The 19,430-nt window shown below is 41.0% G+C and overlaps 1 protein-coding gene across 3 annotated transcripts in view; it reads right to left on the bottom strand.

Annotated features, from left to right (window-relative positions):
* The window catches only part of LOC149312329 (mitogen-activated protein kinase 11-like), a 64,865-nt gene extending 46,252 nt beyond the window's left edge, over window positions 1–18,613 (bottom strand). For 2 of the 3 annotated variants that reach the window (XM_089524411.1, XM_089524412.1), the window contains exon 1: window positions 11,237–11,462. In XM_089524411.1, the coding sequence (XP_089380537.1) occupies window positions 11,237–11,376 (140 nt within the window). In that variant the 5' untranslated portion in view covers window positions 11,377–11,462. Of the gene's footprint in view, window positions 1–11,236; window positions 11,463–18,574 lie in introns of those variants that run through there. The other variant, XM_089524413.1, reaches the window with a different exon arrangement.
* Between the last annotated feature and the right edge of the window lie 817 nt (window positions 18,614–19,430).

Here is a 19,430-nt window from a genome sequence, read left to right as displayed (position 1 = left end):
AATAATATATTAGGAATTCTTTGTAATCTTACTGTCGCTGACACAGTGCTTTTATGCTTGGATAATTACCATATACAGTCAGCCCCTCCATATCCACGTTTTTTTTTACTCATGTATAAATCAACCTCATAAATTAATCATAGAGTTGGAAGAGACCACAAGGGCTATCCAGTCCAACCCCCTGCCATTCGGCAACTCATGTATAAATTGAAGACAGGTTTTGGGGCCAGAATTATGGATTTGATATAACCCATGGACAAGTTGAGCGTAAAACTTTGGGGTGTGTAATAAAGGATTTAAAGGCAGCAGCAAAGAAAAACAATGCCAAAGAATTTACAAAATTCCAGAAGGCATAACTGTTTGTGCTCACCCTAAAGGTTACATGTCAACAAGGACAAAAAGGCAAAGCAAAGAAAGGGAAAGCTACATTAGCAGCAATTATAGCTTTTAACTTTAATGTGCTACCTTTGCCTGGTTTTATTCCAGAAAAGCTGACAAACATACACAAATATCTTAGTCAGATCCTTCAAAGCCTGATTCTTCTTGGTGCTTCTTTGAAGGAAAGCACCCAAGAGTTGCTCCCATTGCCATTTTCCCACTCAGTCATTTAAAATGGTGAAAAGTGCTGCCATGGTGGAGAAAGTGGAGCGGGCAAATGGTTTGTTTAGGTGCTCCCGAGATGGACTAAGTACTTTGCCACTCCAAGAGAAAGGGACGGAGAGTTAAAGTACAGTTCTTACACTGACCCATGGAAATGTTGACCCATGTTTTGGAGGTCAAATGTTTAATTATACATGAGTTTATATACAGTTATACAGTTGGCCCTCCGTTTTCACGGAGGATCCGTTCCGGACGCCCCCCCAGCGAAAATGGAGACTCGCACACATCTAAGCTCCATAGGCTTGAATGGGGTGAGTGCTCGCAAGTGCACACAGGGCATGTGCTGCAGGGGCGCCCCCCAGGGGGCAGAATTGGGCATGCATCATGAGGATCTGACTCCCTGACTCTGTCCCCATGCCGGTCTTTCAGGCCAGTGTGTACAGGGCCTAAGTCTCTCTCTTCCACCTCCCTTTTCTTCAGAATTATCTTTTTTGGTAAAAAGGAAAGAATAGAGATGTAATGTTAAATTGAATGATACAATCAAAAAGATATCTACATAGGCAGGCAATAATTCTTAATTTTACTATCCTTTTCTTCTTTTTATAAAGTTTAATATTTAGCAACAGCAATGAAAGTTGATCTTATAGGCCCAAGACACTGTCTGTAAAAGCAAAATGTTGCAACAAAGACAAAGCATAGAATGAGAAGAGAATTATATATACTCTGGGATATAAAAAATAATTGCAGAGAATGAATATTCACACACAAACACACAAACCACACACAAATACCTTCCCTTTTCATGCCAGAATGGCTGACTATTACTAAGATGTCAAAGGAGAAACTTTGGTTGAGGATGCTTCAATAGCTTATTTCAGAATCCGACCTAAACAATGGAAACATAATTATTCTATTATGTAACTGAACCTAATACCTCAATCTTAAATCTGCCACTTAGGCCACTTGAAGCATACCAGATTTTCAAGAAAGATAACATTTTCACACAGCCAAGTATGAAGATGATACAAATGTGGCAACTGAGCACACTGTTCTTTGAATGCAAATAATCAAGATTCCTGATACATGTGTTCTTAGCTGACTGTATGCATAACAATATGTAAGTGTGCATCCTCATGTCCACATTTGATTTTGCTGCTTTTGGAGCCTCACTGAGTCCTAGACACTGGCTTTAACTGCCAAGGTGTACTGTATTTCCATTTGTGGAAGTGACAAAGAAGTCAGGAAGCCCAGCACTACCAACATCTGCAGCCACCTACCATATCATACACGATTACTGAGAGACCCAGCCTATGGACTTTATCACATGGGAAAATTTGGGGGCAAACGGTGGGTTTAAACAGTGATTATCCCGTTAAAATAGTGCGGTCGTGATTAAGAATTTCACACATATTGCGATTAAAAAATCATTATCCCAGGAATAACCAGGGAATAACCAAGCAATAAATAGCAACAAATCATTCACATGATTTCCTGGTTTATTGCCTGGTTACTCCTGGAATAATGGCTCTTTAATCGCAATCACGATTTTAATGGGATAATCACAGTTTAAACCCTCAATTTTCCCTTTGTGATAAATGATTGATTTAAAGGAGGCACAGAGTGAAGGGCAAATGGGAAAGCTCTACTATATTATCTTCAAAGAGAGAAAGTATCCAAGCCACTGTATTTAGAATCAGGATGTAATTATGGATTGTACATTTCTGGTGTCTTTAGCCTTATGAAATATTTTGTCTGGAGATGTCCCATACATTTTAATGAAATGGAATACTGTCAAAGTAGACCTAATATTTTTCCATGTAATGGTTGAAAGTAAGGGGGTGGAGGTGGGAGGAGATGGATAATACTGGACTCAGACAAAAAAAAAAGTTTGAATTATGCCATGTCCTATGAATCCTTTCCCACTGACTAGAGATGGTAATTTTAAGGTCACACTGTGTAAGATCATTTCCAGTTACAAACACTGAGTGTCCCTAATTCAGTGTTTATGTTTCATGGTGAAACTAGTTCTTCAGAATGAATTCAGACCAAAGAATTATTATGGAGAGGAATAATTTGTCACTTGTTGAACATTTCCGCCAGGACAGCCACTCCCACTATGACCTATCAGGCTCTCTGAACTAAAATTCAACTCAAGTGACATGATTAGGAAATAGAATCATTTACTTGGCAATTACAAAACAGGATTTTTGACTTATTTGTTGTATCTTCAGGAGGTGACAGTTCAGACATAGGTCTCCCCACCCAGTTTGTCCCCATAATAAGCCTATGTGCTAGGAATACTAAAGATGGTCCAGTGAACTTCATGACTGAGGTTTGAATCTAGGGGCGGGTTTGGTGGCCAAAATTATACATTTTGATATGACCCCTGAATACGTCAAGGGTAAAACTTAAGGGCATGCAACAAAGGATCTAAAGGAAGAGGCAAAGGAAAATGATACCAAAGAACTTTATAATTTCAGCAGACCCATTTTTTTGTGCTCATATTAAAGGCTGGATGGAGGAGGGAACAGAGAGGCATTAGTGCTTCCAAGACAGATTACACTCTTACCTTCTACCAGGGGTCAGTTCCTTTTTAGTTTTTTTAATAGTACAGTACTTATACTGACCCATATAAGTTGACTTTTTGGGGTCAATTTTTTGACTAAAATTTCTAGACTTATACATAAGTATATACAGGAAGTTTTGTTGTTTTCAGGTTGTTTTTTTGTGGGGAGTAATATTTGGTTTATTTTGTGGGTAGTTTAAGTTGGTAGTGGGGAAAGGTATTTTTATCTATGTGTATTGTGTGTTGTTTAGTGAATTTTTATACTGCAATGTGTTTAATCTGTTAATAAAGTAATAATATATATTAAATAATAATAATAATATCCCACCCTTCTCCCAAATTTGGGACTCAGGGCGGTTTACAATATTAAAAAACAGTACAATCAAAACATACAAAAATAGTACATTAAAACAGAATTAAATTACTACAATATTAAAACAAATTGCATGTTAAAATATCAAACATAGATTAAAAAGATAAAAAATACTAGATTTAAACTGAGTTTCACTTTCCATTTGGAACACTCTAAACAATGTAGGATATGTATAAAATGACAGAATAACAAACATCAATTAAAAACGAAAAGCCCAACAGCATAATAGCAATTTATAAAAAATATGAAACAGCAATTGGTTCTACAGAACCAAACTCTGAATTATGTGTATTGATACCTATATCATATGATGTGAACCAGAAAAGGTCTGCTCTGAGAAATATTTATGTCAGTAAGTTGTATTCCTCTGTGTAACAGGGAATTGCCTCCTTTTCTGTTGTATCTGATGACAAGTTCTATTCAACATGAAAGCTTGCACATTCTTTTATTACCATAAATTATTCCACTTATATATACCTCGGTACTGAATGCCCTTTTTTGGACTACACATCCTGGAATCTCTTTGTCAGCCATGATGGTTGAGGAATTCCAGTAGTTGTAGTCCTGAAAAAACTTTCCAAGCTTTGATCTCTGCCAACTTATGGCAATACTGCATTATAAGGTTATAGAGCTATTATTCCACTTTTACTGCTACAGTTTCCTCCTGTGGCATTCTAAGGTTTGTAGTTCAGTGAGACCTAAGAGCTCTCTGGTTGAGAATTCCAAATCTCCCTCCATGAACTGCAAATCCCAGGATTCTACAGGAGGCAGACCTAGAAGTAAAAGTGGACAATAGCACTGTAACATTCTCAAAGTCCTTCAAAACTAAAAATATCTGTCAAACAATAATAATTTTAGACAACACGTCTGATCTAGGATTAAAATAATAATCTGCTTTAATGAGCCTAGAGTTTATTTATTATTTAGATAAGACTTTTGGCTGAGAGATTATAACTCGGTGGAAAAAAACAGAATACAGCTATGAAAGAGAACGGTGACTTTCCTGTTCTGTTCTACATACACAGTTTGTTATCCCCAAACCAGTATTATTTCAACTGAGATCTTTGTTCTGCTGTCTTTAGTCTTAAGTCAACAGTCCCATTAACCAGTTTGCCAAGAGATACATAGCTTATACATTCACACATTGTTGTATTACAGAGAGCAAAATAACCAAGACCAGAAGATACAGACCCAAAGCCTCAACTTTTCTGAGAAAGACATTATCAATTAGATCTGAAACAGTCTTGAATTTAATTCTCAGTATTGGCATATTGCTACATTTCCTTCTCAGAAACCTAATTTTATTTCTCATTCACACAATGACTCTGCAAAATCACTGGCATTGTTCCAACATCACTGAGCACAAAGTGGTTGTGGGGGGGGGGGGGGGGATCAATGTTTTGACAGATGGACATTTTGAAAAACATACACTCATTTCTTTCCTAAGTTTGAGGGCCTGTTTTTCCCATGGTATTGTTTGAAATACCATACAGTAGAACAACACGAATTCATCTGATATAATAGTAAAATAGAAATAGTCAAGGAACTCCCATAGCTGAGATCAAACACTGATCAGAGTGAAGATTCCACTCAAGAAATCAGAAGAAGACTAGGACTGGGAAGTGCAGCTATGAAAGAACTAGACAAGATCCAAAAGTGCAAAGACATAACACTGAATACTAGAGTTAGGAAGTTCAAGCCATTGTATTCCCCCTTACCACGTACAGATGTGAAAGCTGATCAGTAAAGAAAGCAGATAGAAAGAAAATCAACTCATTTGAGATGTGATGTTGGAGAAGAATGCTGAAGATCCCAGGACAGCCAAAAAGATGAACAATTGGGTCCCAAAACAGATAAAGGCTGAACTCTCCCTGGAAGCTAGGATGACTAAATTGAGACTGTCATACTTTGGACACATCATGAGAAAGAAAGACTCATTAGAAAAGGCAGTGATGCTAGGGAAAGTGGAAGACAGCAGAAAGAGAGAAAGACTGCAAGCCAGATGGGGAGACTCCATCAGGGAGACCATGGGCCTGAGCCTGCGGGGCCAGAGCCGGGAGGTATAGGACAGGGAGTCTTGGAGATGCGTTATCCACAGGGTCGACATGACCTGAGGGCAGCTAACAACATCAACAACAACATTGTGTGAAATGATGCATCATACAATACATTCAACTTTTTGGATCTTCAAACCCATGAGTCCCATTGCTTATTTATGTGAGGCACACTGAGTAGGATTCAGATTGTGGGTTGTTTTTTTTAACCCATCACATGGTGGCCACCTCACACAAATGATTTATCTAATATACAACAGACTCCAGTGACCCCAATGATTTGCACTGGAAGAATCCTGTATGCAGCAAAAAACCCAGAAAGCATCCAGGTTTACACCAAAATTGCACCACGAGGTCTCAATAAAAGTCAGCATGTAATGACTGTATCTGCTTGAGTAATACCAGCAACATTTAAAACACTTGGTGTTTAGACAATATGTCTCAAGTACTACAATCACTTTGCAATAATGTTTATAGCAGTCAGAAGAAAAAGCATGATGTGACTTGATGAATCAGACTACCAAGAGCTTTGTTTTGTTTTGTTTTTTGGACTACAACTCCCTGAATCCTCTGCCAGTGTGGCCACTGGCCATGTTGGCTGGGAGATTCAGGGAGCTTGCAATCCAAAAAGTAACTTTCCAAGATCTGAACACACATTATGCATACACTTCTTCCTCCTTTTATGCATCTGGCATCTGCTACACTGCCCCTTAACATAGAGGCTCCATTAGGTTATCTGTGTACGAGTTGCGTACAAGACACAAAACCTATCTTCCTTTCGTCCTTATGCTGTTAAGACGGATCTCTTCCGGCAGGCCTTTCCAGACCAGGTTAGATCCATTAGACTTGCCTCCCCCCTCTAATGATACGTCTATTGTTCCGATATCAAAACTGATTGACACCATCCCCCCATCCCCCTTCATTTCTTGAGCTAATCTGCCCAAAATTTTAGTGAATTCTTATTGGACATTTTTAAATCTGGATGTTTAATTGCTTTTTATGGGTTGATCACTGTTTTTATGATGTGGGGGAGGGTTGGAGTTTTGGGGTTTTTAATTTTTTTAATTGTAATTTCTAATTGTTTGATGTTTTAATTATACTGTTGGAATCCGCTTTGATTCCTTTGTGAAAAAACGGAATACAAATTATTATTATTATTATTATTATTATTATTATTATTATTCCCCCTTGAAACTCAGGGGTGGGGGCATATGTGGCCATCCAGATGTTGGACTGCATCAACCACCAGCACAGCACCAACCACCATCAACCAAGTCAAAGGGTGAGGAATCATGGGAGCTGCATGTTCCACACTTTATCCGTCCCTCTTTCAGCTGCATCATAGCTAACACCTACAGGCTGAGTCTCCCCTATCTAGAATCCTGAAATATTCCAAAACCCAAAACTTTTTAATGGATGGCTGAGATAATAACATTTTTGTTTTCTGATGATCAGTGCACACAAACTTTGTTTCATGCACAAATCATTTACAACAAGAGTGGTTTGGCAATGAAACAAATTTCTAAGAGAGGGGGTGGGGGTGTCCTTATCTGGACATCTTCAAAAAGAGGCTGGACAGCTCTCTGCTGGGAAGGCTTTAGCTGGAGATCCTGCATTGAGCAGGGGTTAGTACTGATGGCCCATGAGGCCCCTTCCAACTCTATGGTTTTATAATTCTATTGTACAAAATTACCTTCAGGCTATTGTCTAAGGTGTATATGAATTTTGTGTTTCAACTTGGGTCTCATCTCCAAGATATCTCATTATGTACATAGATGCAAATACAGTTATTCCAAAATAAATAAAAAAACCCAAAATACTTCTTATACGTAACACATATGCATATTTTTAATAATTTCAGTGCATGAAACAAAGCTGTACACTGAACGATCAGAAAGCAAAGGTGTCACTAACTCAGCCATCCATGTGGACAATTTTGGATTTTGGAATATTTCGGATTTTGGAATTCTGGACAAGGCAGACTGAACCTGTATTTAGCATCCTCTGCTCACATGACTGTCTCTCTGATCAGCCTTACTTCCAAATCATGCCTGAATGTGTTAAGTAGGACCTGTCTCAATACAAATGCTTAGTTGGTTCCTATCTTGATTTTCTTACACTGAGAAAACTCACCCTGTAATCCCAACCTCTATTTCCTATTCTCACAAAACAAGACTCTGTATATGATGACAATTATTTATACATTCTTTTAAGTAATCCATTGTTTTTCCTCAGCATATTTTATACTTTTCTTCCACAGAATTCGAAAAATAAGAGTTATCTTTTCTAGGTCAAAACTAATCCAATTACCGTCTGGACCCAAAACTTTGCAGTTTTCAGTTAAGATTCTTGCATCACATGTGTGCAGACCATGACCAAGTACTAAATAACATAAATACTGATAATTTTTTCCCCTGGCTCTTACAATACACAGAGGCAGCCCAGGGCCACCCCACATTTGCAACAATGAGATGAGTAAATGGAAAAGGAGAAATGTATTTCAAACAAAGGAAGTTTTATTACACAGGGTGACGAGACACCCTCCTTTTCCAGGACATGTCCTACATTACAACCTTCTGTCCAGAAGTTCCAAAATGTTCTCCATTTGGCGCATGACCAAGAAGCACGAATTCGCATTTATGTGAGTGGTTTTATCTTTCATTTGGTACTGTACTACATTTTCTTGAATGACCTACACTTTGTGGTGCCTTGTCCTCTTTTGCGGTTAGGGTTTCTGGTCACCCTGTTTATTCCATCACCATCCAAACTTTTTGAAGGCACTCAGAGGTGGCTGTGGGAATGCTGAGCAGGACTGGAACTCTTATATTTTGCTCCTCTGCAGTGACCATAAGGTTCAGTGTCTTCACTTCAACCGCCTCCAGTCACACAAAGTGCCAAAGGAACACTTTAGACTTGACCACAATAGCTGGGAGAATAATAGCCTCACCCTGCCAAAGTCCCATTCATGGGCTCAGTTCAGTGCCGAGAGAGAGGAGGTCTTTAAAAATAGTCTGGGGAAACCTCTTTCAGTAGCTGGCACAGACCCGGGGTTACCCTTAGCAACCCATGAGGAATTCCAGGCTGAATGGCATTGAGAGGGCAGCTCAGCTCTGTAGTCCCTGTTGACAACCTCAGTGGGGGCTGGGGAGAAATACGGACACAAAACCTTCTGACAGAGATCGCGGGGCAATAGGTCAACACACATACCCTGCGTGGAGAGAGATGGTGTCCTTTATACTCTGCACATTTCACCCAGCTGTCCACAAATGTACAGAGATTGTGGGCACACATACACTCTTCATGCCCAAAACACAGGACCCAAGAACAAACAAAAAGAAAGAAATAATTATCCATGCAATATGTGCATTTTAATAGGATGAAAGCAACCAGGAGTCTGGTTGAAAGACTAGTCCATTTAAGGCCTAAGCTTTCATGGACCACAGTCTACCTCACCAGGTGCAATGTTCTTCGTATTAGTGAATCACCTTCTGTGTTGACCACCTTCTCCACACTGAAAATCTTATTATCCACCCCAGAAATAATAATCTATATCAAGGATGGGAATTGTGCAGATAACCCTTGATCAAAGGATTATCAATTATGGACATAATCCCCGACAGACACTATAGTCTAAAACTAATGGTTAGTCCCAAGGAGAGCAGACCCATTGAATTACTGGTGACCTGCTAAGTCAACATTTGATCAAACTATTATTTCCATGGATCTTCTCTGGTTCAAATAAACAACAAAATTCAGGCCCGAGTCACACACACTCTTTCAGTTCTCCTGGCCTACTAATGCATCCAGATATGTCCCACATACATTACATGCAGATTGTGTTTCATATCAGGATACTACTGAAAGCAGGGCTATACCACTCTAGGTTGCTGCCACACTGCAGAATTAATGTAGTTTGACACCACTTTAACTGTCATGGCTCCATCCTATGGAATCCAGGGATTTGTAGTTTGTTGTGGTTCCAGAGCTCTCTGACAGAGAAACTTAGATACAATATCTTACGGAACTACCAATAACAGGATCCCACAGCTTTGAGCCATAACAGTTAAAGCGGTGTCAAAGTGCACTGATTCTTCAGTGTAGATGCAGCCTCCAAGACACAGAGTATCTAAGCCCATAGAGTAATGCCACAGCACTAAGTAATGCCACAGCATTGAGCCATGGCCATTAAAGTGGTGCCAAAGTACATTGATTCTCCTGTGTAGATGCAGTCTCCAAAGCATACTTCTAGGCACATAGAGGATACATGCATGTATGTATGCCTAAGCCTACACACTACCTCTCAAGTGTGTATTCTCCACAGACAGTGTCTGGGGCTGATAACAAAGCAGCAACCAAGGAGCAAGAGGACCCGGCCATTCAAGGGACCTTATCACATGTAGGTCCTATGTGCTTCCATCCCAAAAATGTTAAAGTGGTGGCATCCCAGAAAAGCAATCCCAAGGAAAATGTAGGCCATGACCATGCAAAAGTTCCAAACACCCCTAGAACTCTCAAACCCATGCTTCTTAGTCTTGCTCCAAAAATGGAGCATCCTACAATGGAGCATCCCACTAACATCTCCAACTGTTTTTCTCCTGTTTGGTTTGTAACACTTTGCCTGGTGAAGAAGCCAGTGGAGCTTTGAAAGCTTGCAACAAGTATACTGCGCATTTTGGCTGGCCAATAAAGGTGGTCCTTTTGGGGTGGATTTTTGTGGGGATTTGCTAAATGGTCAATACAGCTACCCCCAGCATGTTTTCCAAAAATGGAGGTCACTTTCAAAGTCCCTCCTGGACAGAAGGTGGAAATGTAGGGCAGGTCCCAGAAAAGGAGGATGTGGGGTCTCCCAAGGAGGCTCTGGGTCACACTGGGAGCCCCCCTGAGACCCCCAACCTGGGGCTTTAGTGTCCCTTCCCTCACAGGGCTTTTCTCAGGGAAGAGGAGCGCCTTTGCTCCCAGGAAGGAGTGTATGTTTTGTGTGTGTGTGTGTGTGCCTAGGGGCGCGCCTCTATTGTGTTGTTGTGGCTGCTGTTGTTGTTATTTTGCGGCCTCCTTTGCTTCCCAGCAGTTGGGGGAAAGCACAGCCCAGGAGGCCTAGTGACTCCTGTCTTCCCAGGAACAAGGAAAGGCCCGGAAAAGAAGGAGAAGAGGAGAAGAGAACCTGGCAGATGGGGCCTTGGCATTTCCTGGCATCTTGGGATGCCAAGAGCTGCACCTGTCCTCTCCTTTCTTTCTTCCTTCCTTCCTCTCTTCCTTCCCTGCCCTCCCTTTCTTTCTTTTCTTCTTTCTTTCTTTCCTCCCTTCCTTCCCTGGACTCTCCTTCCTTCCTTCCTTCCTGCTTCCTTTCTTTCCTGGGTTCCCTTTCCTTCCTTCCTTCCTTCCTTCCTTCCTTCCTTCCTTCCCTGGGCACCCCTCCTTTCTTTCTTTCTTTCTTTCTTTCTTTCTTTCTTTCTTTCTTTCCCTAGGCTTCCTTTCCTTTCCTTTCCTTCCTTCCTTCCTTGGGTTCCCTTCCTTCCTTCCTTCCTTCCTTCCTTCCTTCCTTCCTTCCTTCCTTCCTTCCCTGGGGTCCCTTCCTTCCTCCCTCCTTTATTTCCTCCCTCCCCTCCTCCCTTCCCTGCCTGCCTGCCTTCCCTTCCCACCTACCAGACGGAGCCATAGGCGCCGGAGCCCACCGGGGTGAGGTGCTGGTAGCGCTGGGGGACCTCCCACACCGTCTTGTTCAGCTCTTGCTTGTAGAAGCTGCTGCTGCTGCTGCTGCTACTGCCGCCGCCTCGGGCAGACATTGTCCTCCGGCGGCGGCCCTGGAGAGGAAGGAACAGAGAGACCCGGGGAAGTGCAGCTGGGAGGGAGGAAGAGAGAGGCAGGCAGCCCCGAGAAGAGCAGCAGGAGGAGGAGGGACCCAGGGAAAGGGAGGAGGAGGAAAGGGAGGGGAGGAGGAGGAGGAGGAGGGATGGAGGAGGAGAAGGATGGAGAGGAGGGGAAGGGTGGCCAGGTGTCCTCCACCCAAAGGAGGACCCAGTGGAGGACAAGAGCAAAGGAAAGCTCGAAACCCCCCTAGACATGTCAAGGCCTGCCTCTTAGTCAGGCTCAAAATGGAGGGCATTGAATCAAAGCTCAGGACACTCCTAAAGGCATTCTCCTAAGTTTGGCTCTGAATGGAGGCCATTGAAGAAGCAGATAAAAAATGTAGGGACCTGACCAAAGAAAAGGTCAAGAGCATTCCTGGAAATGCAAGTCCATGCTTCTTAGGCTCAAAATGGTCCACATTCAAGACTAATGTAAAGACCTGACCAATAGAAGCTAGAAAATGGAAAGGCCCGCCTCTTAGGCTCAAAATGGAGGGCATTAATAACATTTAATAATATTTATTTTTGGCCCGCCTTTCCCTGCGGATTGAGGCAGGTTACAATAAAAGGTAGTAAAATACGTAATACAATAAATCATAAAAACATCACAATCCCCCAACCCACCACCGACATAAAAATATAGCAACTTACAAATTCAAGAATAAAGCAATTAAATTACAAATTCAAGTTAAAATTAGTTAAAACAGTTTTTAAAAAATAGCTATGGGCAGATGGGGTGGTCTTTTAACTGGCATTGAAGAATGTAGGGACCTGGACAAACAAAAGCTCATAACACTCATAGTAATGTAAAGGCGTTCTTCTTAGTGTGGCTCAAAATGGAGGACACTGAAGAAAAAAATGTAGAGACCTGACCAAACAAAAGGCCAGAACATTCCTGGAAATGTAAATGCTTGCTTCTTAGGCTTCAAATGGAGGACATTGAAATAAAATGTAGTGACCTGAAAACATGCCTGGAAGTACAAATGCCTTCTTCTTAGGCTCAAAATGGAGGACATTGAAGAAAAATGTGGGGATATAACCAAATAAAAGCTCAAAACACACCTAGAAATATAAATTCCTGCTTCTTACCCTGGCTCAAAATGGAGGACATTTTGAAATTCTTCCTCAACAGAAGGTTGATGGAGGACATGATGTCCTGGAAAAGGAGGACATCTGGTAACCTGGAGGGGAGGACTGAAAAGAGGCAAAAGACTAATGCCCTCTTCAGACTGGCCATTAAGGCTGGCCTGGGGGCAGAATCGGGGCGTCATGTTCAGATGATGCATGCCCTGACACCGCCCCCAGGGCGCCATGACAATGCACGCCACTCCACACGGCATCATGGCACTCCTCTGGCGCTGCATATGACACATACAATGCAGAGCCAAAAGAGCACTGTATAGGCGCATTGCCACAGCTATGGCACCATTTCGAGGGCGCAAGAAGGAGCTGCTTTTTGCGGCTCCTTTTTGCACCCTCAAAAGGCCAGATTGGGGCTGCGGCATGTTGTTGTGGCCCCGATTCAGCTAGGAAAGGGGTGGCATCCCATGACCTCATTGGGGTGGTTTGTTGAGCCCCTAAGACTCTAGAGGGAGGCTGACTGGAAAGTGTGTAGGGAGGAGGCAAAATAAAAGGCGTGCTTCTCAGCCAAAATACTGAAAGAAGGAATTTTAAGGCCTCACTCAAAGGAGAAATCCTGTCATGGGTGGTACAGGATGGCCTCCCTGTTCTGGCCAGCCTAACCCAAGTTATTCCCAGACTCCAGCCTTCTAGGTGTTTTGAACTTCAGCTCTCAAAATCCCCACACCATTGGCCAAGATGGTGTCCTGAGGCTTCTGGGAGCTGTAGTCCAAAACATCTGGAAGACCAGCATTTTGGGAATCATTGGCAAGGCACAGACCGCCCAAAAAGTGTAGCCTGCCAGTGGCATAATTTGCTCCAGAGGGAAGTCGCAGCCGCCAAACCGTGTGGCTTCCCTCCGGAGGAAAAAGAACCCAGGAAAACCGGGTGCTTTTCCTGTCGCCGTTGTTACATCATGAGTGTGCCATAACATGCGGTGTGGTGTGCGGACACTATGCGTCTGTTACGTCAAAATGGCAGCGCCCGTGAACACGGGGCACCACCATTGTAGCTCCACCAGTACGTGCTAGGGTTAGGGACCGTGCGATTGCTGCATGGTCCCTAACCCTAGTTGCCTTGCCACCACACCACAAAAGGTCTGTCTGTCCCGAGCCATTGTGACCTAACTTCAACCTTGCGCCTGCTTCATGAAAAGAGGCTTCCTCCACCTGGGCCCTCCAACAGTTGCTTTGCACTACAATTCCCAGCACCACAGAATGGGCAGGGAAAATGGGAGTTGTAGGCTAAGATACCTGGAGGGACCCATGTTGGGGAAGTCTGCCCATGGAGGGATGCCATGGAAGATAGGCTATAGGCCTATATTGTTGGTTCTCTGACACTGCATTATACATCTGCCTGTAAAAGTTGAGCATGTGTTAATTCTTACAACACAGTATCTTGTTTCTGCCATAACTTAAGAGCTTTCCCTTCTCTGTATTTACTGCTCATGTGGGCACAAAATGCATGAGGGAGACAGAGGATTCTTACTTAAGAGCCCTACCCAATAATGCATGGACTTTCCATCTACAGTAGGGGCCTTTAATGTGAGATATATATATATATATATATATATATATATATATATATATAGTGTCAACCAAAATGCAGTGTTTTGTTGGAGGAGGGTGCTCCTTTTTAAATGCATGATGATAGCGAGGTCAGACTTTAGCTTGTTGTTGTGTGCTTCTAAGTCGTGCTTGCCTCCAAAACACTCAACGGCATATGATGGACTCACAGAAGGGAGACATGATTTATTTATCTACTAAATTTGTGTCATCTGAGCAGTCGCATATTTAGTTCAGCATTTTACTGAAATAAATACCAAAGTACAATATCAAAAGACAACCATCAGAACATTAGGATGCAGCATGAAAAGTTTCCTTCCCTCAATGCAATTACAACAAAACAATGGTCTACTCTCCCTGCTTCCGTAGGGTATGAAACTACTTAGTGAAAGGAAGCAAAGCTATTGTTAATGACAAGCAACTGAGTACAAAAAATCAGGATCTGTTCTCACATTGCAGGCCATGTGAGAACATGTCAACTCCTCCGCTTTCTGAGCAATAAATCTGTGTCAATTTGTATATTGCTGTCTCATGTCATGCAGGTACTCTGTCTTCAAGAATACCCACAACAATGTAAAACCAACCTCACCAATGAAAAGATATATGTAAGTTTGTAAAGATCATGTTCTGTATCTCCCCAGAACCAAAACACTCTAAACCAGTGGTTCGCAAACTGCCCTTTCAGAGATTGTCGACTTCAGCTGCTAGAAGCCTCAGCCACATTGGCCAATAGTCTGGGATTCTGGGAGCTGAAGTCCAAAATGCCTTAAAGAGCACAGTTTGGGGACCACTGTTCTAAACATTCCTCCATGTATTCATTACATCAGAGGTTCCTCTCAGGTACATGTCCCAACTGGCCCTGTTCTTCCTGCTGCCTCCCAGTATACTGGGTACCTATATATTCATACACCAACAGTAGAGGCCTACACATCCACATATTCGTGTTCTCAACAACTTTATAAACTGGACTAATTTTCTGTTTTAAAGGGACTGATTATTTACAAAGATCTGGGCTGCTACAGCATTGTAACCACATGGAGAAAAATTAAAGCACCCCATTCCATTTTTTCTTCAGTCCCCAAATTTCTAGCATTGCAGTAACTGACAACTTCAATTGAGCATTTAAAATACAGTTTAGGCATCCAGAGAAAAGGGCAGGCAAAGTTACCAAGGATACAGCAAATATATTGATGAAGACACAGATCTCTCTCATACACACACATATGAGAGAGATGGCAAAGAATGTAAGCTGCCTTGGATCTCAACCTAAGCGAAAGGCAAAGTATGAATACAATAAATTCCCATGAATGAAAAGTGATGCTAGAATCACTCTTTATTCATGGGATAATGATGGAATTATGGCAACGTCATGCAACGTCGTCTGATAATCTTTGTGCAATTGCACAATAGTGACAAGAGCATCCCTCTATGCTCCCGTTATTTTGGCCATGCGATAAAATCCATAAGATGAGGCCTTAATTTGGCTTTCCTCCTACTGTCTGTTCAGAAGTGACTAGTTTTAAATAAATTGCGGGCTCCTCGTGTTGTTGTTTTTTGCAGCAGCTAGTGTATCTGTTTGTACATTTTCCTCTAGAGGGGTTTAAAAAGCTTGTAATCCAAATGAACAGAGTACCCCCTGAGCACATTTCTAAATTAATTTTGCCAACATTTTCCATTGACTAGTTTTATGGTGCTTCAGCAACATTTGGTATAATTGCTCTCAATACCATTTTAATTAGTCTTCAAACAAGACTGTGCTTCACCCAACATAATCCTACTAAAACCAAAATATACTATAAATCATAGGAGCCAGATTTTATTAGTTTGAGGATCTATAGGCAAATGGGGGTCTAGAGACTCCAATGGTGGAAACACCAATGAATTATAAATACAGGACAGCAAAGATTGTTGGTGCTCCGTCTTAGAAGTGATTAGGTGGAGAAAAGTCCATGATTTAACTTTCTCCTCGACACAAATTCTATTGACAGAATGAATGCCTGGGGTATTTGAAACTATGGTTCTATGAACTTCCTTAACTTATCTTAGGATCTATGGCTTAGCTTTTGCCTTAAATTATTTTCCCTATTTTGAATCTTTGGACTATAGCTATTTTTTCCATGGCTGCTTATTGAATAAATATTAGTCTCTTAGGATAAAGATCATAATAAAGATATGTCTCTATCATGTATAGATGTTACTTATCCCAGCAGTTTTCACATTGTGCACTTCAGTTAGTAATTTATGTGTTGGTTTATCTGTGACAGAAGCCTAGGACACTAAAAAATTGAATATATTATATGAGGCACAGTCAGTTCATGTGGGGAACTCTCCACATCTATGGGGTCTCAGCACTCTGTTGACAGAACTGAGAGTATCATCTAGAAATAATCTAAAACACTCCAACATGTTGCAAGGGAAGATTAATAGTGGACCATATATTTAAGGAAATTATTTTTCCCCTCCACTCCCAGTACTGAATTATTGATGTTTTCTAGGGTTCTCTATCTTAAGACAGTTTGACAACATGACATCCTATTTAATTTAGGTACTTTGTTCCCATAGGTATTAAGAGATGCAAACTACTTATCTATTTGATGCACATTGTATCTGGATGAAAATGAAAGTTTCTCACTCACCAGCTGCTTTTGCAACCACAAAAAATGTCACTCTGGAGGGTTAGGGAGTTATTCTGAATGATCAAGGACTGGGGGATGGAAGAGATGTGCAAATTCAGAATGCCCCCACCATCATGATCTATCCCTTGCTATACAACACCCCAGCTTGAAACATCTGGAGATAACACAGGGTGCTGGACAGGTCAAGAGAGTTACTTTATGTTGAGTTTCCCTTATCTGAAATATACATCAATCATTTTTTTATTTTTAATAGTCATCAGGTTGAGTTTCCCTTATCTGAAATGCTTGGACCAGAAGTCCTTTGGATCCCCCCGCCCCCTAGATTTTGGAATGCTTGCATATACAGTACATAATGAGATATCTTGGAGATGGGCCCTATGTCTTAACATGAAATTCATTTATGTTTCATATACACCTTATACTCAAGATGATTTTAAATGTGACATTTTAAATATTTTTAGCATGAAACAAAGACTGTGTGTACTGAACCATCAGAAAGCAAAGGTGTCACTGTCTCAGCCACCAATGTAGACAATTTTGGATTTTGGAGTATTTCAGATTTCAGAACTCCAGACAAGGGATACTCAATGCTAACTGAAGACACAGCAGCAAATATCACCACTTTGCACAAAGTTTGATGCATATGGCCCCTTATCCAATTCTTACAGCATAGGGATCTCACTTGGGGAAGGGGGATGCTGGCCGCATCAAGGACATCATAAGGTGGGGTAATATCTCTGCTCCACAAACATCTGCCTTTTGGCAGAAACAGGCTGTGATGTTGGCCTGCATTCCTTAAAAATGCTGAAGAGATAGAATGAGTGGGGCAAGGCTCGGTGGAAGGAGAAAGGAGTGGCCTCAGGGTTTTTTAAAATAAAATTTTAATTTTTTTTGAACCTTTTAATTTCCCCCCAAAAATATTCTTTTTGAATCTTCTTTAAAAACATCACATCTTTCCAAATTTTCACTTTAACCACATGAAATTAAGTACAAGTAAATACATTTAGGCTGTGAATATGATATTGTAGTAGAAAGGTAAAATTTTAATTTTGATAGTTGTTTATGTCACAGCTATTGCCATTGCACACAGTGATATGATATACGGGAATTGCACTTTATGAGTAACATTAGTACAAAAAAAGTAGTAAGGATTCTGTATGGTGTGGTATGGGAGGAAGTCAATGGGGGGATGACACCATAAGTTACTACAATGTGTGACACCAGCCCAAGCAACACTACTCCTACAATATACTTTTATTCCTACTATGTAGGGTATATTGTGGAGTAATAATAGGATATAAAGCCCGAGGTTGTAAGGGAAGACCAGGCTGTGAATTCTGCTAGTCTCAGTTATAGTAGATACATCAGATCAGTTGTTCAATGCGTTCCATTGTTTCAATAGTTCTAGTTGAGTTGGAGCTAATAACAGGATTCAGGCCCAGGTTTTTTCATCTATGTGGGAAGTGTCAGTCAAAAAATTAACAAGTATCGAAATGAGGGGGGCAACACAAGGAAGGGAGGAAGAGTTTGATTTGAATCTGAAGGAGGGATTGATTTGACCATGATAACTGGTTTAAGAAAGACACCCATTTGGCACTGATTAGGCCAAGGCACATGATCTCTAGAACAAGAGATACATAACACTCCATCTTAATATTTCACCTGAACCATTTTTAAGGTCCTGACAAAAGCTGGTCACCAGTGTACAGCTGCCGTGGAATTTCTGCATTCTTAATCAACAATGTTGATGACTATTAAAAATCAAAAAATGATTGATGTATATGCTGGAGGCAGCTGGGATGAGGATGTACTCACAGTTCTTGCATCGTTCTTGTTTTACAGCCAAAGGTTAGTTGCTTCTAATTTGTACCGTACATAAGGAGATGCATATAAATAGGATAAGTAAATATGTTCTCCCTTCAATCCTTCTTAGTAGCAATTTTCAGTATCACAGTGCCAGATGGAGTCAAATGCTTTTGGAAGTAAATGAAGCAAGGAAATAGGACCCTGGTTCTTTGGTGGTTTTTCTGATGCTTAAAAAGAACGTGTGCGCATGCGCACACACACAAACACAGAGATGTTTACAAATGTGCATTATAGAGAAGCTGTTTAGTCTTTCCTTTGTAGGGAAGTAACCCATTTTACTTTCATAAAGTTGTAAACTGCTATACATGAGGTAGCACTCTTCCTGAAAGACAGCAATGCTGCAACTCGAGCATTTATTGTATAAACATATTATATCCAGTCTAGTTTCAGATTTCTCCAGTCTTGCTTCAGTGCCTGGAAATTTGTTCAATGTTCAGGATACTGACTCAATATTCTGAGACCTATAAATATTCATTCATTCATTCATTCATTCATTCATTCATTTCCCATCTATCTCTCAAGGTTGGTATGTAAGGCAGCATAATGAAAACCTAATAAAATACAATAAATAATATAAAATTATTAGTTTAGACCAGTGATCAAAGCACTTTACAATACTATCCTAAGAAATAGGTCAAAACATTAAAGAGCCAGCATGTCCATTTAGGTTTAGTTATTAAAGCCTCAGAGGATAGCAATTGCAAACCCTTCTGAAGAAACTTGCCAAGAAAATTGCCTTAGGGTTGCTATAAGTTGGAAACAACTTGAAGGCACACAACAATAACAACAACAGTTATTAAAGGCC

The sequence above is a fragment of the Sceloporus occidentalis genome, unplaced genomic scaffold, assembly GCF_023333645.1.
Source record: "Sceloporus occidentalis isolate IW3139 unplaced genomic scaffold, rSceOcc1.0.p SCAF_5, whole genome shotgun sequence".
NCBI classification, from domain to species: Eukaryota; Metazoa; Chordata; class Lepidosauria; order Squamata; family Phrynosomatidae; genus Sceloporus; species Sceloporus occidentalis.
The sequence above is the reverse complement of the archived record's forward strand: the minus strand, read 5'-3'. Positions and strand labels throughout refer to the sequence as shown.